This window comes from Haematobia irritans, chromosome 5, assembly GCF_050003625.1.
Source record: "Haematobia irritans isolate KBUSLIRL chromosome 5, ASM5000362v1, whole genome shotgun sequence".
Classification (NCBI taxonomy): domain Eukaryota; kingdom Metazoa; phylum Arthropoda; class Insecta; order Diptera; family Muscidae; genus Haematobia; species Haematobia irritans.
The window spans coordinates 44,273,845-44,301,447 of record NC_134401.1 but is presented as its reverse complement, the minus strand read 5'-3'; the positions used below and the strand labels follow the sequence as shown (position 1 = coordinate 44,301,447).

Genomic DNA, 27,603 nt, shown 5'->3' with positions numbered 1-27,603 from the left:
TCAGATTTAGATATAGCTCCCATATATATGTTTTTCTGATATCGACAAAAATGGTCAAAATACCAACATTTTCCTTGTTAAATCGCCACTGCTTAGCCGAAAAGTTGTAAAAATGACTCTAATTTTCCTAAACTTCTAATACATATATATCGAGCGATAAATCATAAACAAACTTTTGCGAAATTTCCTTAAAATTGCTTCAGATTTAAATGTTTCCCATATTTATATCCTGCGCCACACTGTGGAACAGGGTATTATAAGTTATTATACCCACCACCATAGAAAGGTGACGGGGATAATAATAAGTTTGTCATTCCGTTTGTAACACATCGAAATATCGATTTCCGACTATATAAAGTATATATATTCTTGATCAGTCCGTATGTCTGTCTGTCTTCAATAATGAAGCAAGCGTGCTGAAATTTTGCACAAACTCGTCTTTTGTCTGCAGGCAGGTCAAGTTCGAAGAGGTTTTGATATAGTCCCCATATAAACCGACCTCCCGATGTGGGGTCTGCGGCTTATAGAAATCGTAGTTTTTATCCAATTTGCCTGAAATTTGAAATCTAGAGGTATTTTATTACCATAAAGAGGTGTGCCAAAAATGGTGAGTATCGGTCCATGTTTTGGTATAGCCCCCAAATAGACCGATCTCTCGATTTTACTTCTTGGGCTTATAGAAACCGCAGTTTTTATTCAATTTACCTGCAATTGGAAATCTAGAGGTATTGTAAGACCACAAAAATGTGCGCCAAAAATTGTGAGTATCGGTCCATATTTTGGTATAGCCCCCATATAGACCGATCTTATTTTTGGACTAATAGAAACCGCAGTTTTTATTCAATTTACCTGAAATTGGAAATCTAGAGGTATTGTAGGACCACAAATGATTTTTTAGGACCATAAAGAGGTGTGCCGAAAATGGTGAGTATCGGTCCATATTTTGGTATAGCCCCCATATAGACCGATTTCCCGATTTTACTTCCTGGGCTTCTAGAATCCGAAGTGTTTATCCTATTTGCCTGAAATTGGAAATCTAGAGGCATTTTCGGGTCATAAAGAGGTGTGTCGAAAACGGTGAGTATCGGTCCATTATTTAGTATAGTCCCCATAAGAACGATCTCCCGATTTAACTCCTTGGGTTTCTAGAAACCGTAGTTTTTATTTGATTTGCCTGAAATTGTAAATATTCTGGTATTTTAGGCTCACAAAAACGTGTATCGGATTAAGTTTTTATCGGTCCATTTGGTAATGCCTGCATATAGACCGACTTCACTTCTTGAGGGTGTAGAAAGCGCACTGATCATGAAAATTGCTTAGGTTAGATTAGGTTATGTTTCCGAGTCCGAACGGCGTTCCACATTCCAATGAAACCACTTAGAGAAGCTTTGAAACCCTCAGAAATGTCACCAGCATTACTGAGGTGGGATAATCCACCGCTGAAAAACTTTTTGGTGTTCGGTCGTAGCAGGAATCGAACCCACGACCTTGTGTATGCAAGGCGGGTATGCTAACCATTGCACCACGATGGCTCCCTGAAAATTGCTTGAAACTCAATGTAAGATTTTACTTCTACAGATTTAAGATTTCAAATCAAGACGTTATTTTATAATTTTCTTGCACACTTACATGAGATGTTAATGATTCCTCGAAAATGGTTCTTATAAATCCAGAATCTGATATAGTCCTCATAGGTGAAATCTTTAAATTTATCTTCGGGAAGTGTCCTCAAGTCCTCCTGAAATTTCAAAGGAAACCCTAATATTTGGTTCATGGTGGTGGGTATTTAAGATTCGGCCAGGCCGAACTTAGTGCTGTATATACTTGTTTTTCCTAAAATTGGGTTCCACCCTAGTGCATTAGACAACTTAAATTTTGAGTCTATAGATTTTGTAAAAGTCTATCAAATTCTGTCCAAATCGAGTGATATTTAAATGTATGTGTTTGGGACAAACCTTTATATATAGCACCCAACACATTTGACGGATGTGATATGGTATCGAAAATTTAGATGTACAAAGTGGTGCAGGGTATAATATAGTCAGCCCCGCCCGACTTTAGACTTTCCTTACTTGTTTTTGTATAAAAAACCAGACTCAAAATTTAAGTCGGCTAATGCACTAGGGTGGAACACAATGTTAGTAAAATAAAATATGGGAAACATTTAAATCTGGAGCAATTTTAAGAAAACTTCGCAAAAGTTTATTTATGATTTATCGCTCGATATATATGCATTAGAAGTTTAGGAAAATTGGAGTCATTTTTACAACTTTTCGACTAAGCAGTGGCGATTTTACAAGGAAAATGTTGGTATTTTGACCATTTTTGTCGAAATCAGAAAAACATATATATGGGAGCTATATCTAAATCTGAACCGATTTCAACCAAATTTGGCACGAATAGCTACAATGCTAATTCTACTCCCTGTGTAAAATTTCAACTAAATCGGAGTTAAAAATTGGCCTCTATGGTCATATGAGTGTAAATCGGGCGAAAGCTATATATGGGAGATATATCTAAATCTGAACCGATTTCAACCAAATTTGGCACGCATAGCTACAATGCTAATTCTACTCCCTGTGCAAAATTTCAACTACATCGGAGCAAAAAATTGGCCTCTGTGGTCATATGAGTGTAAATCGGGCGAAAGCTATATATGGGAGCTATATCTAAATCTGAACCGATTTCAACCAAATTTCGCACGCATAGCTACAATGCTAATTCTACTCCCTGTGTAAAATTTCAACTAAATCGGAGTTAAAAATTGGCCTCTACGGTCATATGAGTGTAAATCGGGCGAAAGCTATATATGGGAGATATATCTAAATCTGAACCGATTTCAGGCAAATTTGGCACGCATAGCTACAATGCTAATTCTACTCCCTGTGCAAAATTTCAACTAAATCGGAGCAAAAAATTGGCCTCTGTGGTCATATGAGTGTAAATCGGGCGAAAGCTATATATGGGAGCTATATCTAAATCTGAACCGATTTCAACTAAATTTGGTAGGCATAGCTACAATGCTAATTCTACTCCCTGTGCAAAATTTCAACTAAATCGGAGCAAAAAATTGGCCTCTGTGGGCAAATGAGTGTAAATCGGGCGAAAGCTATATATGGGAGCTATATCTAAATCTGAACCGATTTGGCTGATATTTTGCAAGTTTTTCGAGACTCATAAAATATTCGGATGTACGGAATTTGAGGAGGATCGGTTGATATACACGCCAATTATGACCAGATCGGTGAAAAATATATATGGCAGCTATATCTAAATCTGAACCGATTTTTTCCAAAATCAATAGGGATCATCTTTGAGCCGAAACAGGACCCTATACCAAATTTTAGGACAATCGGACTAAAACTGCGAGCTGTACTTTGCACACAAAAATACATCAACAGACAGACAGACAGACGGACAGACAGACAGACAGACAGACAGACAGACAGACGGACATCGCTAAATCGACTCAGAATTTAATTCTAAGACGATCGGTATACTAAACGATGGGTCTCAGACTTTTCCTTCTTGGCGTTACATACAAATGCACAAACTTATTATACCCTGTACCACAGTAGTGGTGAAGGGTATAAAAAAACAGAAATACATAATTAACGGGGTATCAGAGATATATTTCTATAAAACAAAAAAATAAAAATAACAAGTAAGAAAGTCTAAAGTCGGGCGGGGCCGGCTATATTATACCCTGCACCACTTTGTAGATCTAAATTTTCGATACCATATCACATTACGTCAAATGTGTTGGGTGCTATATATAAAGGTTTGTCCCAAATACATACATTTAACTATCACTCGATCTGGACAGAATTTGATAGACTTGTACAAAATCTATAGACTCAAAATTTAAGTCGGCTAAAGCCTTAAGGTGGAACACAATGTTAGTAAAAAAATATGGGATAAATTTAAATCTGAAACAATTTTAAGGAAACTTTGCAAAAATTTATTTATGATTTATCGCTCAATATATATGTAATAGAAGTTTAGGAAAATTAAAGTAATTTTAACAGCTTTTCGACTAAGCAGTGGCGATTTTACAAGGGAAATGTTGGTATTTTGACCATTTTTGTCGAAATCAGAAAAACATATATATGGGATCTATATCTAAATCTGAACCGATTTCAACCAAAATTGGCACGCATAGCTACAATGCTAATTCTACTCCCTGTGCAAAATTTCAACTAAATCGGAGCAAAAAATTGGCCTCTGTGGTCATATGAGTGTAAATCGGGCGAAAGCTATATATGGGATATATATCTAAATCTGAACCGATTTCAACCAAATTTTGCACGCATAGCTACAATGCTAATTCTACTCCCTGTGCAAAATTTCAACTAAATCAGAGCAACAAATTGGCCTCTGTGGTCATATGAGTGTAAATCGGGCGAAAGCTATATATGGGAGCTATATCTAAATCTGAACCGATTTCAACCAAATTTGGCATGCATAGCTATGATGCTAATTCTACTCCCTGTGCAAAATTTCAACTAAATCGGAGCGAAAAATTGGCCTCTGTGGTCATATGAGTGTAAATCGGGCGAACGATATATATGGGAGCTATATCTAAATCTGAACCGATTTGGCTGATATTTTGCAAGTTTTTCGAGACTCATAAAATATTCGGATGTACGGAATTTGAGGAGGATCGGTTGATATACACGCCAATTATGACCAGATCGGTGAAAAATATATATGGCAGCTATATCTAAATCTGAACCGATTTTTTCCAAAATCAATAGGGATCGTCTTTGAGCCGAAACAGGACCCTATACCAAATTTTAGGACAATCGGACTAAAACTGCGAGCTGTACTTTGCACACAAAAATACATCAACAGACAGACAGACAGACAGACAGACAGACAGACAGACGGACATCGCTAAATCGACTCAGAATTTAATTCTAAGACGATCGGTATACTAAACGATGGGTCTCAGACTTTTCCTTCTTGGCGTTACATACAAATGCACAAACTTATTATACCCTGTACCACAGTAGTGGTGAAGGGTATAAAAAAACAGAAATACATAATTAACGGGGTATCAGAGATATATTTCTATAAAACAAAAAAATAAAAATAAAAAGCGTTGATGTGGCTATCTAATTTGATTTTAAAAAGTGTACAGTAATTTGAAAAACACAAATTATTCGGCTTATTTTTCACTGTCAAATCAAACTTATAGAATCGTTAGTATTTTTTTTTTTTTTGTAAATGAGCCATAAAGAATTCATGATTATTCTATACATTCTATGGTTTAACTTTCAAACTCAGTATACAATTTAAGCTTTACGAAGAAGTTCCAACATTTTACAATTGTTTTTTTTTTTTTTTCAAGTAAAATGGAATTTTCTAAAATCTTAGGTCTTCTTTTAATCATCTGCAGTCATTTGGATTACACTTGGGGTAAATCCAAGAATATTTTTGCAGTGATATTAAATAATTAGATTTTTCTTAAATAACCATCATCTTAGGCCGTTTATCAAATTTCACTGGTGTAGAGTCTGTGTTTGGCAATAAACATATCAGGAATTTGACCGCATGGATTACTGAGGGTGCCTTCAATTTTGAAGCATTTATCGTTAAACCTTTGGATTATGGTTTACGTGAACAAATTGGTATTCAACTGCGTATTGAAAATTCACAAAAATATCAAACTCTCTTCACATATGATTTTGATGTGTGTAAGCTGTTAAATGATATATCGCGAGATAGTATGATCGGATCATGGTTTCGTGTGGCTTTTAAATATGGCAATATAATGGAAAATTGTCCAATGACTGCGGTGAGTTGAAAAAAAAAAAACAAAGATTATAGAAAAAATTTATAATTATTTATTTATTATATAAAATATAAAAAAATATACATATATATTATTTATATATCTGCGAATTGACTTGCTTGCGGACAAAAAAAAACTAAAGAATACATTGAGCTCTGAAGACCGGACATCTTCCAAAAGTGCGCATTTGTTTGGGGACGTTTGCTATATTAGCACATTAAAATTAACTTCTCATAACTGAACACCTCCGAAATGTGGACAAAATATAGACAACCGTGGATGTTCACTTTTCAGAGGTTTCACTGTATATGCCAAAAATTCAAAAAGCTCCATTATTGAAGGCTATAGCGTAATTATAACAGGCAGTAAGACGGGCATAATTCGAAATTTCTCCCCGATCAAGAATTTATATATTTCATACAGTCGGAAATCGATAGTTCAATGTGTTAAAAACAAACTAACATTTTTATTGCAACCCTATCACCCATTGGGAATTTTTCCCTAAATAGGGAATATTTTTCGAAATCTTTGAATTTTTTCGAAATTTTTGTTTTTGTTTTTCAAATCGGTTTATTATAATAAATCAAGTCCACCATAATGGATTAAATTAAATTATTTTTATTTTTAAATGATTATTAAAAAAGGACAATCGTCAAAATTTTAAAAAGAAAACTTTGCTTCTCTTTATTTCATGGCATACGATAGATGCAACTGGAGCATTTTTGAGGCTCAAGTTCTAATTTATAATTTTACTCAGCTTGGCTCAGAAAATGTCTGTATTGGGATTTTTCCCGAAATTAAGGATTTTTTTCGAATAGATGGCGACGAAGTTTTTGATTTGGGCATTTGGGAATTCGGTGGAGAATTTCCATAAATTTGGGGATTTTTGCGGAGATTTCGTTTACCAAATCGGTTCATTATAAAAAATTAGGTTTTTAATAATGGTTTAGATTAAATTCTTTTTATTTTTACATGATTGTTAAAAAAGAGAGCCAATCGTCAAATTAAAAAAAACTTTGCTCCTCTTTTTTCCTTGGCACTGGAGCATTTGGACTTGAAACGGACGCAGGATTTTATTTTGAAGGCTCAAGAGCTAATTTATAATTTTATTCAGCTTGGCTCAGAAATTGTCTGTATTGGGATTTTTCCCGTAATTAAGGATATTTTTTCGAATCGATGCAGACGAAATATTGGATTTGGGACTTGGTAATTTGGTAGAGAATTTCCATTAATCTGGGGATTTTTGCGGAGATTTTTTCCAAACTGGTTCATTATAATAAATCAGATTTACTATAATGGCTTAGATTAAATTCTTTTTATTTTTACATGATTATTCAAAAAAAGAACAACGAATCGTGAAAATTTAAGAAAGAAAAATTTGCTCTTCTTTATACCTTGCCATACAAAAAACTACAACTAAAGCATTTAGACTAGAAACGGACACAGGATTTTATTTTGGGGGCCTATGCGCTAATTTATAATTTTACTCAGCTTGGTCCAGAAATGGTCTGTATTGGAATTTTTCCCCAAATAAGGGATATTTTTTCGGGTGGATGCGTACGAAAATTTTGATTTGGGGACTTGGGTATTTTTTAGAGATATTCCATAAAATTGGGGATTTTTGCGGAGATGTTTTCCACATTGGTACATTATAACAAATCAGATTTACCATAATGGTTTAGATTAAATTCTTTTTTTTTTTTTTACATGATCATTAAAAAAAAAAAAGAACCAATCGACAAAATTTAGAAAAAAATAAACAAACTTTGCTCCTCTTTATTTCACGGCATACGAAAAGCTGCAAACATTTGGACCAGGAACAGACAAAGGATTTTATTACGGGGGCTTGGTATTTTTCCCCAAATTGGCAATATTTTTTTGGGGGATTTGGTGGAGAAATTGGGACATCGGGGATTTCTCCAATTCGGTTCATTATAATAAATCAAATTTAAAATAATGATCGACAAAATTTAAAACAGAAAACTTTGCTTCTCTTTTTTCCACGGCATACGGGCACGGTTGCCACAGTTGGTAGAATTTTATCACAATTGGTAGATTTTTTACCCTTTGGTAGATTGGTAGAATTCTTGACGTTTTGGTAGATTTTGCAAAATTATTCCAATCAAGAGGTACTTCACAAATTTTCTATAGAAATAAACTTTTGACAAAATTTTCTAAAAAAATAAAATTATTTTGACAATTTTTTTTAAAGAAATCAAATGTTGACAAAATTTTCTATAGAAATAAAATTTTGGCAAAATTTTCTATAGAAATAAAATTTTGGCAAAATTTTCTATAGAAATAAAATTTTAGCTAATTTTTCTATAGAAATAAAATTTTGGCAAAATTTTCTATAGAAATAAAATTTTGACAACATTTTCTATAGAAATAAAATTTTTACAAAATGTTCTATAGAAATAAAATTTTGACAAAATTTTCTATAGAAATAAAATTTTGACAAAATTTTCTATAGAAATAAAATTTTGAGAAAATTTTCTAGAGAAATAAATTTTTGACAATTTTTGAGAAAATTTTCTACAGAAATAAATTTTTGACAAAATTTTCTATAGAAATAAAATTTTAACACAATTTTCTAAAGAAATAAAATTTTGACAAAACTTTCAATAGAAATAAAATTTTAACAAAATTTTCTATAGAAATAAAATTTTGACAAAATTTTCTATATAAATAAAATGTTGACAAAATTTTCTATAGAAATAAAATTTTGACTAAATTTTCTAAAGAAATAAAATTTTGACAAAATTTTCTAAAGAAATAAAATTTTGACAAAATTTTCTATAGAAATAAAATTTTGACAAAATTTTCTATAGAAATTAAATTTTGACAAAATTTTCTATAGAAATTAAATTTTGACAAAATTTTCTATAGAAATAAAATTTTGACAAAATTTTCTATAGAAATAAAATTTTGACAAAATTTCCAATAGAAATAAAATTTTGACAAAATTTTTTATAGAAATAAAATTTTGACAAAATTTTCTATAGAAATAAAATTTTGACAAAATTGTCTAAAGAAATAAAATTATTTTGACAAAATTTTCTTTAGAAATAAAATTTTGACAAAATTTTCCACAGAAATAAAATTTTGACAAAATTTTCTATAGAAATAAAATTTTGACAAAATATTCTATAGAAATAAAATTTTGACAAAATTTCCAATAGAAATAAAATTTTGACAAAATTTTCTATAGAAATAAAATTTTGACAAAATTTTCTATAGAAATAAAATTTTGACAAAATTGTCTAAAGAAATAAAATTATTTTGACAAAATTTTCTATAGAAATAAAATCTTGACAAAATTGTCTAAAGAAATAAAATTATTTTGACAAAATTTTCTTTAGAAATAAAATTATGACAAAATTTTCTATAGAAATAAAATTTTGACAAATTATTCTATAGAACTAAAATGTTGAAAAAATTTCCTATAGGCACAAAATTTTGACACAATTTTCTAAAGAAATTAAATTATTTTGAAAAATTTTCTATAGAAATAAAATTTTGACAGAATTTTCTATAGAAATAAAATTTTGACAAAATTTTCTGTAGAAATAAAATGTTGACAAAATTTTCCATAGAAATAAAATTTTGACAAAATTTTTCATAGAAATAAAATTTCGACAACATTTTCCATAGAAATAAAATTTTGACAAAATTTTCTAAAGAAATAAAATTTTGACAAAATTTTCTAAAGAAATAAAATTTTGACAAAATTTTCTATAGAAATAAAATATTGACAAAATTTTCTATAGAAATAAAATGTTGATAAAATTTTCCATAGAAATAAAATTTTGACAAAATTTTCTATTGAAATAAAATTTTGACAAAATTGGCTACAGAAATAACATTGTTTTGACAAAGTAAAATTTTGACAAAATTTGCTATAGAAATAAAATTTTGAGAAAATTTTCTATAGATATAAAATTCTTGACAAAATTTTTTATGGAAATAAAATTTTGACAACATTTTCTATAAATAAAGTTCTAGAAATAAAGTTTTGACAAAATTTTCTATATCAATAAAATGTTGACAAAATTTTCTATAGAAATAAAGTTTTGACAAAATTTTCTATAGAAATAAAATCTTGACAAAATTATCTAAAGAAATAAAATTATTTTGACAAATTTTCTATAGAATTAAAATTTTGAAAAAAAATTTTTATAGTAATAAAATGTTGACAAAATTTTCTATAGAAATACAATTTTCCATAGAAATAAAATTTGACAAACTTTTCCATAGAAATAAAATTTGACAAACTTTTCCAGTAGTGTAGTCAAGGGTGCCAAATTTTATTGAAATCGGTTCAGATTTAGATATAGCTCCCATATATATCGTTCGCCCGATTTACACTCATATGACCACGGTGGCCAATCTTTTTCTTGGATTTAATTGAAATTTTACACAAGGAGTAGAATTAGTATTGTAGCTATGCGTGCCAAATTTGGTTAGAATCGGTTCAGATTTAGATATAGCTCTTATATATAGCTTTCGCCCGATTTACACTCATATGACCACAGAGGCCAATTTTTAACTCCGATTTAGTTGAAATTTTGCACAGGGTGTAGAATAAGCATTGTAGCTATGCGAGCCAAATTTGGTTGAAATCGGTTCAGATTTAGATATAGCTCCCATATATATGTTTTTCTGATTTCGACAAAAATGGTCAAAATACCAACACTTTCCTTGTAAAATCGCCACTGCTTAGTCGAAAATTTGTAAAAATGACTCTAATTTTCCTAAACTTCTAATACATATATATCGAGCGATAAATCATAAATAAACTTTTGTGAAGTTTCCTTAAAGTTGCTTCAGATTTAAATGTTTTCCATATTTTTTTACTAACATTGTGTTCCACCCTAGTGCATTAGCCGACTTAAATTTTGAGTCTATAGATTTTGTAGAAGTCTATCGAATTCTGTCCAGATCGAGTGATATTTAAATGTATGTATTTGGGACAAACCTTATATAGCCCCCAACACATTTGAAGGTATCGAAAATTTAGATCTACAAAGTGGTGCAGGGTATAATATAGTCGGCCCGCCCGACTTTAGACTTTCCTTACTTGTTTTACTTTTGTTTTGAAGGTTCATGAGCTAATTTATAATTTTACTCAGCTTGGCTAAGAAATTTTTCGACATTTGTGAAAAATTTTCTTAAGGACTCGGGTCTAAATATTATCCCCTCTTCTGGTTCGAACAACATATCCCATAAATATAGAAATGATGATAATGGTTCACCGTCATACTGGTCTACCACCCAATTTTATCCCTTGAGTATTTCGAATTCAATTTTCATTCATAAGTTCATCCATTTTAATTTCTCGAGCATTTTGAAAGACAATCACCGGTATCCTGGTTTTGTGTTTCGACATCTTGAGCCTATTGTAACTCGCTAGATGGTATGACAAAAATTTTACCAATTTTTAAAATTTTACTGATTTTCTTCAGCAGGCTATTGGTTCAGTTTTTTATATAAACTTGTAAAAAATTTATTGGGGATTTTTGTGAGGAACTTTATTTCAAATTTGGGATTTGTGGATTTGTGGAAATTATTCCAATTTTGGAAAAAGGGTTAGAAAAATAATGTCAACATTGCCATCATCTTCCTTTGGTGATGGCTATTAAAAATTCATGAAGAATTCAAATCTGGGGGATGGGATTTTATGGTCCCAAATGGACGGACAAAAGGCCATGGCACAAACGACCCAAATTTTCATGAAACCAGAAAATATAATTCATGGGATAACAGAGTAATATTTTCAAGCCGTATAAAATTGCTAAGTAGAACTAAACAACTTTAATTTGTCAATAAAATTTGATTTTAATGATTTTTTTAATGGTTTTGCAATTGAAAAACAATTTTTTTGGCTTATTGCTATCTAATTTTTCACAGTAATCAAAATTATAAAATCTCTAGTATTATTTAGTAAATGAAGCATAATATAATTATTGACTATATAGTCTCATTTTCACTAATTTTACTAAATTTAATAACAAATTCAAGCTTCAATAAAATGTTCGAAAATTTTTCTATTCGTGCCACATAAAATGGATTTTTCTAAAATCTTAAGTCTTCTATTAATCATCGGCGGTCATTTGGATTTTGCTTTGGGTAAATCTTAGAATATTTTTGGCAATTTTTTTTATAATTTTGGCATTTTTTTAACAATTGAAATATGTGTTAAATAATCCTAAATCCTAGGCCGTTTATCAAATTTCACTGGTGTAAGCTCTATGTTTGGCAATAAATATATGAGCAATTTAACGATGTGGATTAATGAGGGTGCCTTCAATGTTGATGCCATTATTGCCAAACCGTTGGATTATGGTTTACGTGGTCAAGTTGGTATACAATTGCGTATTGAAAATTCCCAAAAATATCAAACTCTATTTTCGCATGATTTTGATTTGTGTAAACTTTTAAATGAAATATCACGAGATACTATGATCAACTCATGGTTGCGTATTGCTCTAAAATATGGTAATATGATGGAAAATTGTCCTGTTCCGGCGGTAAGTTCAATGAAGAGATTGAAGGGATATTTTGATACAGTGAAATCTCTCAAACACTCTGAGAGGATACCGCTCAAAAAAAATGGACCATTGTGAAGAGACGTTTGCCATATTATCACAATAAAATTAAGTTCTCATACGGTGGATAAATTGAAACCATCATGAATGTCCACATTTGACGGGTTTCACTGTATATATTTATTTTATTTTATTTTATTTTAATTATGATAATTTCTGACCACCTTTTTATACCCTCCACCATAGGATGGGGGTATATTAACTTTGTCATTCCGTTTGTAACACATCGAAATATTGCTCTAAGACCCCATAAAGTATATATATTCTGGGTCGTGGTGAAATTCTGAGTCGATCTAAGCATGTCCGTCCGTCCGTCCGTCCGTCTGTCCGTCTGTCCGTCCGTCCGTCCGTCTGTCCGGCTGTCCGTCCGTCTGTGGAAATCACGCTAACTTCCGAACGAAACAAGCTATCGACTTGAAACTTGGCACAAGTAGTTGTTATTGATGTAGGTCGGATGGTATTGAAAATGGGCCATATCGGACCACGTTTACGTATAGCCCCCATATAAACCGATCCCCAAATTTGGCTTGGGGAGCCTCCCGGAGCAGCAAAATTCATCCGATCCTGTTGAAATTTGGTACGTGGTCTTAGTATACGGTCTCTAACAACCATGCAAAAATTGGTCCATATCGGTCCATAATTATATATAGCCCCCATATAAACCGATCCCCAGATTTGACCTCCGGAGCCTCTTGGAGGGGCAAAATTCATCCGATCCGATTGAAATTTGGTACCTGATGTTAGTATATGGTCTCTAACAACCATGCAAAAATTGATCCATATCGGTCAATAATTATATATAGCCCCCATATAAACCGATCCCCAGATTTGACCTCCGGAGACTTTTGGAGGGGCCAAATTCATCCGATCCGGTTGAAATTTGGTACCTGATGTTAGTATACGGCCTCTAACAACCATGCAAAAATTGGTCCATATCGGTCCATAATTATATATAGCCCCCATATAAACCGATCCCCAGATTTGACCTCAAGAGCCTCTTGGAAGAGCAAAATTCATCCGATACGGTTGAAATTTGGTACATTTTGTCAATATATGGCCTCTAACAGCCATGTAAAAATTGGTCCATATCGGTCTTAAGTTATATATAGCCGATGACTTATTACACAAAAATTGGTCCATATCGCCAAAAATAATCTACCAAAACTTTATTTCCATAGAAAATTTTGTCAAATTTTATTACTATAGAAAGTTTTGTCAAAATTTCATTTCTATAGAAAGTTTTGTCAAAAGTTTATTTCTATACAAATGTTTGTCAAAATTTTATTTCCATAGAAAATTTTGTCAAAATTTTATTTCTATAGAAAATTTTTGTAATCTACCAAAACTTTATTTCCATAGAAAATTTTGTCAAATTTTATTACTATAGAAAGTTTTGTTAAAATTGCATTTCTATAGAAAGTTTTGTCAAAAGTTTATTCTATAGAAATGTTTGTCAAAAGTTTATTTCTATAGAAAATTTTGTAAAAAATTTATTTCTGTAGAAAATTTTGTCAACATTTTATTTCTATACAAAATTTTGTCAAAGTTTTATTTCTATACAAAATTTTGTCAACATTTTATTTCTATAGAAATTTTTGTCAAAATTGTATTGCTATAGAAAATTTTGTCAACATTTTACTTCCATAGAAAATTTTGTCAACATTTTATTTCTATAGAAAATTTTGTCAAGTTTTTATTTCTATAGAAAATTTTGTCAAATTTTTATTTCTATAGAAAAATTTGTCAAAATTTTATTTCTATAGAAAATTTTGTCAAGGTTTCATTTCTATAGAAAATTTTGTCAAAATTTTATTTCTATAGAAAATTTTGTCAAACTAGATTATATACGTATTTAATCGGCCTTTTTTTGTTTAATATATACCCCGTATGGGCTAACTTACAATTTAGAAGACAGTGTTAAAAAGTTTTACGATACCTTGCCATTGGCAAGTGTTATCGCAACCCAAGTAATTCGATTGTGGATGGCAGCCTTTAGTAGAAGTTCCTACGCAATCCACGGTGGAGGGTACATAAGATTCGGCCTGGCCGAACTTACGGCCGTATATACTTGTTATATATACTTTTTTGGATGATGTTCCTTTAGTTAATATGGCCTAGCGCGTAAATTAAATAATTTTTAATTACATTTTTTCCAACATTTCGTCGGTGTATGTCGACATTATCAAGGGATTTTTTATTGCCTATAAATTGAAAAAAAAAAAAAAACAATTTATAAACAATTTTATTTTATTTTTATGTATTTTTTATTTTATTTTATTTTATTTTTGTTTTATTTTATTTTATTTTTTTGTTTTATTTTATTTTATTTTATTTTATTTTATTTTATTTTATTTCAATTATGATAATTTTTAGTCACTTTTTAAAATGTACTTTTTTGGATGACGTCTCTGTAGTTAATAGGGCCTAGCGCGTAAATAGAACAATTTTTAATTACACGTTTCCCAACGTTTCGTCGATGTATGTCGACATTATCAAGGGATTTTTTATTGTCTATAAATTGAAAAACAATTTATAGACAATTTTATTTTATTTTAGTTAATTTTTGTTTTATTTCGTTTCATAATATATTATTTTATTTCATTTTAGTTTTATTTTCATTTTATTTTATTTTATTTTATTTTATTTTTAAATTTTATTTTATTTCATTTTATTTTATATTATTTTAGTTTATTTTATTTTATTTTTATTTTATTTTATTTCGTTTTATTTTATTTTATTTTATTTTTATTTTAATTTTAATTTTAACTTTAACTTTAATTTTAATTTTAATTTTAATTTTAATTTTAATTTTAATTTTAATTTTAATTTTAATTTTAATTTTAATTTTAATTTTAATTTTAATTTTAATTTTAATTTTAATTTTAACTTTAATTTTAATTTTAATTTTAATTTTAATTTTAATTTTAATTTTAATTTTATTTTATTTTACTTTTATTTTTATGTTTTATTTTATTTTATGATATTTTATTTTATTTTATTTTATTTTATTTTATTTTATTTTATTTTATTTTATTTCAATTATGATAATTTGGATCGCTTTTTTAAATATACTTTTTTGGATGATGTTTCTTTAGCTAATAGGACCTAGCGCGTAAATAAAACAATTTTAATTACACGTTTCCCAACGTTTCGTCGATGTATGTCGACTTTATCAGAGGATTTTTATTGTCTATAAATTGAAAACCACTTTTATTTTATTTTATTTTACATTATTTTTATTTTATATTGTTTCATTTTATTTTATTTTATTTTATTTTATTTTATTTCATTTAATTTTATTTTGTTTATTTTATTTTATTTTACATTATTTTTATTTTATTTTGTTTCATTTTATTTCATTTAATTTTTATTTTATTTTATTTTGTTTATTTCATTTTATATTATATTATTTTTATTTAATTTCGTTTTATTTTATTTTATTTTTATTTTTACTTTTATTTTATTTCGTTCTATTTTGTTTTATTTCGTTTTATTTAATTTAATTTTATTTTATTTTATATATAATTTTCTTACATATGATGCAATAATTTTTTTTTGTATATATAATTTTTAATTTATAGAAATTTCTTTCTTATTTCTAATAGGATCGTTACAGTATTCGCAATTATCGCATGGATTCGAATAGTATTCCTGTATTTCTAAGGCCCGGCGATTATAGAATATTGGCGTTGAACTATTATGGCAAACGTAATACTAAAAGTTTCGATTTGGTTTGTCGTTTGAAATTGGATTTGAAAATCTATTAGGAAATTAATGACCAAGTATTTCCATATATATCACCCATGGATTTCTAACTACATGTACATATATTTTTCTGGTGTTGGGGTTATTTTTTAAATAATTTTATTTGATTATTAAACACATATCTAGCTTACTATTTTTGGGTATTATTATTATTTTTATTTACTTTAATGTGTTTTAAATAAATAAATTATTTAAACAATTAAAAGGAATTGTCTTTAAGAGCCCTCTGGTAAATATATAAATATTTTTGGTTTGATTATTCTAACTTCTGAATAAAGGGAGCTTACTTACGACTCCTTATTTTCAAAACAAAAAATATTCAATGGTTGTTTAATTACCATATATTTCAGATATCTCTTTTACATATTCAGATTTTCCTAAACCAACAGCCTGTAAAAGACGCTAATGCCCCGAAATAAAGGTTAAAAAATATCCGCAACTCTTTGCTAAACCTAAAAAATTAGTTTCGTGTTTATGCCGTAGAACAGTTAGTGCGCATATATTTGCAACACCCAGCAGAAGATAAAATTTTCTGTAGAAATACAATTTTGACAAACTTCAAAATACATTGTTCTTTAAGTTGTTAGAGATTTGGAAAAATTTTCTTAAAATTTTGGTAGACTATTTTAGGCACGAGTGGCAACAGTGCTCAAGCACCGGCACTGAGCAATATTACCAAAGACACAATAGGTAATATTGCTCAGTGCCGGTGCTTCAGCACGGTTGCCGCTCGTGCCAAATATAGTCTACAAAAAATTTCAGAAAATTTTACCAAAAATCTACAAACTTAAAAAAACGTATTTTGAAGTTTATCAAAATTTTATTTCTACAGAAAATTTTATTAACATTTTACTTTTAAGATAATTTTGTCAAATTTTTATTTCTATCGAAAATTTTTTCAAAATTTTAGTTTTATAGAAAATGTTGTCAAAATTTTATTTCTTTAGAAAATTTTGTCAAAATTTTATTTCTATAGAAAATGTTGTCAAAATTTTATTTCTATAGAAAATGGTGTCAACATTTTATTTCTGTAGAAAATTTTTGTCAAAATTTTATTTCTATAGAAAATTTTGTAAAAATTTTATTTCTATAGCAAAATTTGGTCAACATTTTATTTTTATAGAAAATTTTGTCAAAATTTTATTTCTATAGAAAATGTTGTCAAAATTTTATTTCTATAAAAAATTTTGTCAACATTTTATTTTTTAGAAAATTGTATAAGAATTTTATTTTTATAAAAAATTTTGTCAAAATTTTATTTCTATAGCAAAATTTTGTCAAAATTTAATTTCCATAGCAAAATGTTGTCAAAATTTTATTTCTATACCAAATTTTGTCAAAATTTTATTTCTATAGAAAATTTTGTCAGAATTTTATTTTGATAGAAAATTTTGTCAAAATTTTATTTCTATGGAAAATTTTGTCCACTGTTTATTTCTATGGAAAATTTTGTCAACATTTTATTTCTATAGAAAAATTTTGTCAAAATTTTATTTCTATAGAAAATTTTCTCAAAATTTCTATAGAAAATTTTGTCAAAATTTTATTTCAATAGAAAATTTTGTCAAAATTTTATTTTTATAGACAATTTTGTCAAAATTTTATTTCTATAGAAAATTTTGTCAAAATTTTATTTCTATAGGAAATTTCGTCAAAATTTTATTTCTTTAAAAAATTTTGTCAAAATTTTATTTCTATAGAAAATTTTGTCAAAATTTTATTTCTATAGAAAATTTTGTCAAAATTTTATTTCTAAAGAAAATGTTGTCAAAATTTTATTTCTAAAGAAAATGTTGTCAAAATTTTATTTCTATAGAAAATTTTGTCAAAATTTTATTTTTATAGAAAATTTTGTCAAAATTTTATTTCTATAGAAAATGATGTCAAAATTTTATTTCTATAGAAAATGTTGTCAACATTTTATTTCTTTAGATAATTTTATAAAAATTTTATATCTATAAAAAATTTTGTCAACATTTTATTTCTTTAGAAAATTTTGTCAAAATTTTATTTCTATAGAAAATTTTGTCAAAATTTTATTTCTATAGAAAATGTTGTCAAAATTTTATTTCTTTAGAAAATTTTGTCAAAATTTTGTTTCTATAGAAAATTTTGTAAAAATTTTATTTTTATAGCAAAATTTGATCACCATTTTATTTTTATAGAAAATTTTGTCAAAATTTTATTTCTATAGAAAATGTTGTCAAAATTTTATTTCTATAAAAAATTTTGTCAACATTTTATTTTTTAGAAAATTGTATAAGAATTTTATTTTTATAAAAAATTTTGTTAAAATTTTATTTCTATAGCAAAATTTTGTCAAAATTTTATTTCTATAGCAAAATTTTATTTCGATAGAAAATTTTGTCAGAATTTTATTTTAATAGAAAATTTTGTCAAAATTTTATTTCTATGGAAAATTTTGTCAACAGTTTCTTTCTATGGAAAATTTTGTCAACATTTTATTTCTATAGAAAAATTTTGTCAACATTTTATTTCTACAGAAAATTTTCTCAAAATTTCTATAGAAAATTTTGTCAAAATTTTATTTCAATAGAAAATTTTGTCAAAATTTTATTTTTATAGACAATTTTGTCAAAATTTTATTTCTATAGAAAATTTTGTCAAAATTTTATTTCTGTAGGAAATTTCGTCAAAATTTTATTTCTACAGAAAATTTTGTCAAAATTTTATTTTTATAGAAAATTTTGTCAAAATTTTATTTCTATAGAAAATTTTGTCAAAATTTTATTTCTAAAGAAAATGTTGTCAAATTTTTTTTTTTCTATAGAAAATTTTGTCAAAAATGTATTTCTTTAGAAAATCTTGTCAACATTTTATTTCTTTAGAAAATTTTGTCAAAGTTTTATTTCTTTAGAAAATTTTGTCAACATTTTATTTCTATAGAAAATTTTGTCAACATTTTATTTCTTTAGATAATATTATAAAAATTTTATTTCTATAAAAAATTTTGTCAAAATTTTATTTTTTCATTTGTTTTGTTTTGTTATTGTTGGTTTTGTTCTTTAAGCATTGTTGTCGTTTTTTTATTTCAGCTTAAAACCATACATTGACTAAACTACAAGAGTAGCTTAACCAACAGAGGAAAAGAATGTTTGTCAAATTTATTTGGGCAAAGCCCTATAGACTGCAAGATGGTTGGATGGACGCACGTTTCGGAATTACCACATTCCTCATCAGCATCCTCTACTTGCAGCAAAACTATCAACCAATTATCAGAATAAATTCAGGCAGTTTATTAAACCCAACAAAAACCACACTTGAACCCTCCGAAAAAAGGTTTTACATTGATAGCCGGCTTATGCCAAATAAATTCGAAACAAACATATCTCTTTTCCTATGCCACTGTCAAATCATCGATTTGAATTCACATGGCTGGGTTTATTTTGAGCGTGCCTCCTCTTCTTTTTCCATTTGTTTTGTTTTGTTATTGTTGGTTTTGTTCTTTAAGCATTGTTGTCGTTTTTTTATTTCAGCTTAAAACCATACATTGACTAAACTACAAGAGTAGCTTAACCAACAGAGGAAAAGAATGTTTGACAGTGGCATAGGAAAAGAGATATGTTTGTTTCGAATTTATTTGGCATAAGCCGGCTATCAATGTAAAACCTTTTTTCGGAGGGTTCAAGTGTGGTTTTTGTTGGGTTTAATAAACTGCCTGAATTTATTCTGATAATTGGTTGATAGTTTTGCTGCAAGTAGAGGATGCTGATGAGGAATGTGGTAATTCCGAAACGTGCGTCCATCCAACCATCTTGCAGTCTATAGGGCTTTGCCCAAATAAATTTGACAAACATTCTTTTCCTCTGTTGGTTAAGCTACTCTTGTAGTTTAGTCAATGTATGGTTTTAAGCTGAAATAAAAAAACGACAAAAATTTTATTTCTATAGAAAATTTTTTCAGAATTTTATTTCTATAGAAAATTTTGTCAAAATTTTATTTCTATAGCAAAATTTTGTCAAAATTTTATTTCTATAGAAAATTTTGTCGAAATTTTTGTCTATAGCAACATTTTGTCAAAATTTTATTTCTATAGAAAATTTTGTCAAAATTTTATTTCAATAGAAAATTTTATTTCTTTGCAAAATTTTGTCAACAGTTTATTTCAAGAGAAATTTTGTCAAAATTTTATTTCTATAGAAAATTTTGTCAAAATTTTATTTCTTTAGAAAATTTTGTCAAATTTTTTTCTATAGAAAATGCTGTCAAAATTTCATTTCTATAGAAAATGTTGTCAACATTTTATTTCTTTAAATAATTTTATAAAAATTTTATTTCTATAAAAAATTTTGTCACTATTTTATTTCTTTAGAAAATGTTATAAAAATTTTATTTTTATAAAAAATTTTGTCAAAATTTTATTTCTATAACAAAATTTTGTCAAGATTTTATTTCTATGGGAAAATTTTGTCAAAATTTTTATTTCTATAGCAACATTTTGTTAACATTTTACTTTTATCGATAATTTTGTCAACTATTTATTTTTATCGAAAAATTTTTCAAAATGTTAGTTTTGTAGAAAATGTTGGGAAAATTTTATTTCTATAGAAAAATTTTGTCAATTTTTTTTTTCTATAGAAAATTTTGTCAATTTTTTTTCTATAGAAAATGTCAAAATTTCGTTTCTATAGAAAATTTTGTCAAAATGTTATTTCTTTAGAAAATTTTGTTAAATTTTTTTTCTATAGAAAATTTTGTCAAAAATTTATTTCTTTAGAAAATTTTGTCAAAATTTTATTTCTATAGAACATTTTGTCAAAATTTTATTTCTATTGCAAAATTTTGTCAAAATTTTATTTCTATAGGAAAAATTTGTCAAAATTTTATTTCTTTAGAAAATTTTGTCAAAATTTTATTTCTATAGCAACATTTTGTCAAAATTTTATTTCTATAAAAAATTTTGTCGAAATTTTATTTCTATAGCAAAATTTTGTCAAAATTTTATTTCTATAGGAAAATTTTTTCAAAATTTTATTTCTATAGGAAAATTTTGTCAAAATTTTATTTCTATAGAAAACTTTGTCAATATTTTATTTCTATTGCAAAATTTTGTCAAAATTTTATTTCTATAGGAAAATTTTGTCAAAATTTTATTTCCATAAGAAAATTTTGTCAAAATTTTAATTCTATAGGATATTTTGTAAAAATTTTGTTTCTATAGAAAATGTTGGATGGTCAAAATGCCATGGCTAAATCGACTCGGATTTTCACAAGAAACCATAAATTACGAAGTATCAGACCAATATATCCAAGCTATACAAAAACTACGACGTAGAAATAAAAAGCTATGATGTAAGAATAAAATTTGATTTTAATAAGACAATCAAAAATTGGAATATTTCGTTGGCTTATTTTACCTAGTTTTTCACTGTAATCAATATCAGAAAATCATTAAAATTTTTTGGTAAATGAGCCATAAAGAATTCATAATTGTCCTTTATATCCTATATAAAGTCTAATTTTCACTAAAAATTTTATTATAAATTCAAACTTTAACAAGACGTAACAAAATTTTCTCTTTTTGCCAAGGAAAATGGAATTTTTTAAAATCGTAGGACTTCTATTAATTATCTGCGGACATTTGGATTTCACTTTGGGTACATCAAAGAATATATTTTGCAATTTCTTTAAAATTTTCAAATAATCATCATAATCCTAGGCCGTTTATCAAATTTCACTGGTGTAACCTATATGTTTGGCAATAAATATATGAGCAATTTCACCGCATGGGTTAATGAGGGTTCCTTCAATCTTGGTGCAGTTGTCATTAAACCTTTGGATTATGGTTTACGTGGTCAAGTTGGTATACAACTGCGTATTGAAAACTCAGAAACCTATCAAACTCTATTGTCGTATGATTTTGATGTGTGCAAATTATTAAGTGAACTTTCACGTGAAAGTATGATCACATCATGGTTTCGTGTGGCTCTAAAAAATGGGAATATAATGGAAAATTGTCCCATGGCTCCGGTGAGTTCAATGAAGAAATTAATGGAGATTTTACAATACAGTGAAATCTCTCTAAAGGGGACAATTGTGAAGACACATTCGCTATTAAACCCTTATATCTCCCATATGTGGGCATCTCCCAAATTTGGACAAAATTGAGGCTACCATTGTTGTCCACTTTTGACAGATTCACTGTATACATTATTTTTCAAATTTTATTTTATTTTATTTTCATTTTGTTTTATTTTATTTTATTTTATTTTACTTTATCTTGTTTTATTTTATTTTACTTTATTTTATTTTATTTTATTTTATTTTTTTTTTTATTTTATTTTTTTTTTATTTTATTTTATTTTATTTTATTTTATTTTATTTTATTTTATTTCTTTTTATTTTATTTCTTTTTATTTTATTTTATTTTATTTTATTTTGTTTAATTTTATATATAATTTGTTTACTTGATTTTTTTGTATCTAATTTTATTTCTTATTTCTAATAGGATCGTTATAGTATTCGTAATTATCGCATGGATTCGAATAGCATTCCTGTATTTCTAAGGCCCGGTGATTATAGAATGTTGGCGGTGAATTATTATGGCAAACGCAATAGTAAAAGTTTCGATATGGTTTATCGTTTGAAAGTGGATTTGAAAATATATTAGGATATTTATGACCATATATATATCGACCATGGATTTATTTATTATATGTATATTTTTTTGGTTGTTGGGATTTTTTTTTTGTAATTACTTAAATGTGTTTTAAATAAATAAATTATACAAAATGTATTATGACTTTTTTTTAACTCTTGACAAAATACAAATTCTTTAAGAATTACTCTCACTAAATAAAGTGAATTTAAACTCTCAGTTAAAAAAAAAAATAAAGAATGCCTATTAAAACCTGCACAACTTTGTAGATCTACTTTTGCGACCCCATCTCATATCCTTCAAATTTGTTCGGTGTCATATTAAATTGGATTCGAGTTGGAAAAAATTTGAAGACTTCTACAAAATCTCTAGACTTAAAATTTAAATCGGATTATAGTCTGGGCGGATCACTATGTTAGTAAAACAATATGACAAATAATAAAATCTGATATAGTTTTTAATCATTTTCTCAAATTTTGCATTTATGATCTATTGCTTGATAGATATATGTTGAGGTATAGGAAAATTTAAGTCAGTTTTACAAGTTTCAACTTATTGTCTATAGAAATAAAATTTTGACAAAATTCTCTACAGAAATAAAATTTTGACAACATTTTCTATAGAAATTAAAATGTTGCCCAAATTTTCTATAAAAATAAAATTTTGATAAAATTTTCTATAGAAATGAAATTTTGACAAAATTTTCTATAGAAATAAAATGTTGACAAAATTTTCTATAGAAATAAAATTTTGATATAATTTCCTATAGAAATAAAGTTTTGACAACATTTTCTATAGAAATAAAATTTTGATATAATTTCCTATAGAAATAAAATTTTGACAACATTTTCTATAGAAATAAAATTTTGACTACATTTTCTATAGAAATTAAAATGTTGACAAAATTTTCTATAGAACAAAATTTTGACAAAATTTTCTATAGAAATAAAATTTTGACAAAATTTTCTATAGAAATTTTGACAACATTTTCTATAGAAATTAAAATGTTGCCCAAATTTTCTATAAAAATAAAATTTTGATAAAATTTTCTATAGAAATGAAATTTTGACAAAATTTTCTATAGAAATAAAATGTTGACAAAATTTTCTATAGAAATAAAATTTTTATATAATTTCCTATAGAAATAAAGTTTTGACAACATTTTCTATAGAAATAAAATTTTGACAAAATTTTCTATAGAAATAAAATTTTGACAAAATTCTCTACAGCAATAAAATTTTGACAACATTTTCTATAGAAATTAAAATGTTGACAAAATTTTCTATAGAAATAAAATTTTGACAAAATTTTCTATAGAAATGAAATTTTGACAAAATTTTCTATACAAATGAAATTTTGACAAAATTTTCTATAGAAATTAAATTTTGACAAAATTTCCTATAGAAACAAAAATTTTGACAAAATTCTTATAAAGGGGTGGTTAAAATTTCAAGGGCCGATGTTGATTTTGAATAAAACACAAACTATTTAGGAAATTTTTGTAATTTTATTTTATTATGATATATTGGTATTGCTCAATTATGTATGGAGCAAAATATCAGACAAATGTGCGCCGCGACCTCGGTGGCACACCTCCATCCGGTGGTCCAAATTTTCGATGACGCTGAGGCATTATGGAGGTTCTATGCCGTTAATGTGCCGAATTATCTCATCCTTTAGCTCTTGTATTGTTGCTGGCTTATCGACGTACACCTTTTCTTTCAAATAATCCCAAAGAAAAAAGTCCAACGGTGTCAAATCACATGATATTGGCGGCCAATTGACATCGCCATTACGTGAGATAACACGGCCATTGGATTTGTTGCGCATTGTTTCGTTAGCTGTGTGGCAAGTGGCACCGTCCTGCTGAAACCACATATCGTCCACATCCATATCTTCCAATTCGGACCATAAAAAGTTCGTTATCATCTCACGATAGCGAACACCATTCACAGTAACTGCCTGACCGATCCCATTTTGGAAAAAATACGGCCCGATGATGCCGCCAGACCATAAACCGCACCAAACAGTCACTCTTTGTGGGTGCATTGGTTTTTCGACAATCACTCTTGGATTCTCATTCGCCCAATTGCGGCAATTCTGTTCACGTGTTGACGAATCCACTGAGGTGAAAATGTGCCTCATCACTGAAGATGATTTTCTTCGAAAATTGACCATCCACTGTTGCCATTTCTTGGAACCATTTAACACGTTGTTGGATTGTGTATCTCTCCATGGTTCAAATTGAGTAAGTCTGAGATAGAGAAATGTCAAATAAAATTCGAAAAAAAAAATGGCGTTTAGGTGTGGTTCACATTCAACATCGGCCCTTACAATTTAACCACCCGGTAGAAATACAATTTTGACAAACTTTCCTATAGAAACAAAAATTTTGAGAAAATTCTTATTGAAATAAAATTTTGACTAAATTTCCTATAGAAACAAAAATTTTGACAAAATTTTCTATAGAAATAAAAGTTTGACAAAATTTCCTATAGAAATAAAATTTTGACAAAATTTTCTATAAAAATAAAATTTTCACAAAATTTTCTATAGAAATACATTTTTGATATAATTTCCTATAGAAACAAAAATTTTGACAAAATTTTCTATAGAAATAAAATTTTGACAAAATTTTCTATAGAAATAAAATTTTGACAAAATTTTCTATAGAAATACAATTTTTACAAAATTCTTAGAGAAATAAAATTTTGACAAAATTTTCGATGGAATAAAATTTAGCACAATTTTCTATAGAAAACAAATTGACAAAATTTTCTATAGAAATAAAAGTTTGACAAAATTTTCTATAGAAATAAATTTTTGATATAATTTCCTATAGAAACAAAAATCTTGACAAAATGTTGTATAGAAATAAAATTTTGACAAAATTTTCTATAGAAATAAAATTTTTACAAAATGTTGTATAGAAATAAAATTTTGACAAAATTTTCTATAGAAATAACATTTTGACAAAATTTTCTATAGAAATAAAATTTTGACAAAATTTTCTATAGAAATAAAATCTTGACAAAATTTTCTATAGAAAAAAAATGTTGACAAAATTTTCTATAGAAATAAAATTTTGACAAAATCATGTAAAACCTTTTGTCAAATTTGTCGAAGTTTTATTTCTATATAGAAAACTTTGTCAAAATTTTATTTCTATAGATATTTTTGTCAAAATTTTATTTCCATAGAAAATTTTGTGACAATTTTAGTTCATTGAAAATTTTGTCAAAATTTTATTTCTATAGAAATATTTGTCAAAATTTTATTTTTATAGAAACATTGGTCAAAATTTTATTTCCAATTTATTTGGGAGAAAAAATTCGGGTAGTTCATTAAACCCAACAATAAACCACACTTGAATAGTTTAAACCACACTTGATTGAACCACACTTAAACAGTTTATTTCTATGGAAAATTTTGTCAAAATTGTATTTCTATAGAAACTTTTGTCAAAATTTTATTTCTATATAAAATTTTGTCAAAATTCTATTTTTTTAGAATTTTTTTTTCAAAATTTTATATCTATAGAAAATGTTGTCAAAATTTTATTTCTGTAGAAAATTTTGTCAAAATATTACGTTTATAAAAATTTTTTTTTTCAAAATTTTTTTTCCAAAGAAAATTTGTCAAATTTTAATTTGTATAGAAAATTTTGTAAAAATGTTATTTCTTTGTCAAAATTTTATTTGTATAGAAAATTTTGTCAAAATTTTATTTGTATAGAAAATTTTGTCAAAATTTTATTTCTCTAGAAAATTTTGTCAAAATTTTATTTCTATAGAAAATATTGTCAAAATTTTATTTGTTGTTTTGATCTCAGCTTTAAAACCACTGCGTTGACTTAACTGCAAGTGTAGCTTAGCCAACAGAGGAAAAGAATGTTTGTCAAATTTATTTGGGCAAAGCCCTATAGACTGAAAATTTCTATAGAAATAAAGTTTTGCGTCCATTGAACCATCTTGCAGTCTATAGGGTGTGCCCAAATAAATTTGACAAACTTTCTTTTCCTCTGTTGGTTAAGCTACTTTTGTGGTTTAGTCAACGCAACAGTTTTAAAGCTGAGATCAAAACAACAAATATGATTGAAGTAGAAACCAACAATAAAAAACAAACATTTTATTTACATAGAACATTTTGTCAAAATTGTATTTCTATATAGAAAAATTTTATTTCTATAGATAATTTTGTCAAAATTCCATTTCTCCAAGCTATACAAAAACTACCACGTAGAAATAAAAGGCTATGATGTGATAATAAAATTTGATTATAATGAGAGAATCAATAATTGCAGTTTTTATTTTATTTCTACCTAATTTTCCACTGTAATCAATATCAGCAAATCACTAAAACTTTTTGTAAATGAGCCATAGAAAATTCATAATTATCCTTTATATCTTATATAAAGTCTAATTTTCAATAAAAATTTTATAATAAATTCAAGCTTTAACAAGACGTAATCAAAATTTACTATTTTTGCCAAGGAAAATGGAATTTTTAAAAATCTTAGGCCTTCTTTTATTCACCTGCGGACATATGGATCTCACTTTGGGTAAATCTAAGAATAGTTTTTGCAATTTCGTTAAGCAATTGGAAGCAATTTTCAAATAATCATCATAATCCTAGGCCGTTCATCAAACTTCACTGGTGTAACATCTGTGTTTGGCAAAATATATATGAGCAATTTAACTGCCTGGATTAATGAGGGCTCCTTCAATATTGATGCCGTTGTCATTAAACCTTTGAATTATGGTTTACGTGGTCAAGTTGGTATACAACTGCGTATTGATAATTCAGAATCGTAT

The 27,603-nt window shown here is 27.1% G+C and overlaps 2 protein-coding genes across 5 annotated transcripts in view; both read left to right on the top strand.

The window, feature by feature from the left end:
- Positions 1-27,603, top strand: part of ths (thisbe) — a 298,573-nt gene that overhangs the window by 64,764 nt on the left and 206,206 nt on the right. The window lies entirely within an intron of this gene.
- On the top strand, positions 11,863-16,172 carry LOC142237688 (uncharacterized). Its single transcript, XM_075309080.1, has 3 exons — positions 11,863-11,926; positions 12,017-12,327; positions 16,011-16,172. Exons 1-3 carry the CDS (start codon positions 11,863-11,865, stop codon positions 16,170-16,172), a joined length of 537 nt encoding a protein of 178 aa, XP_075165195.1.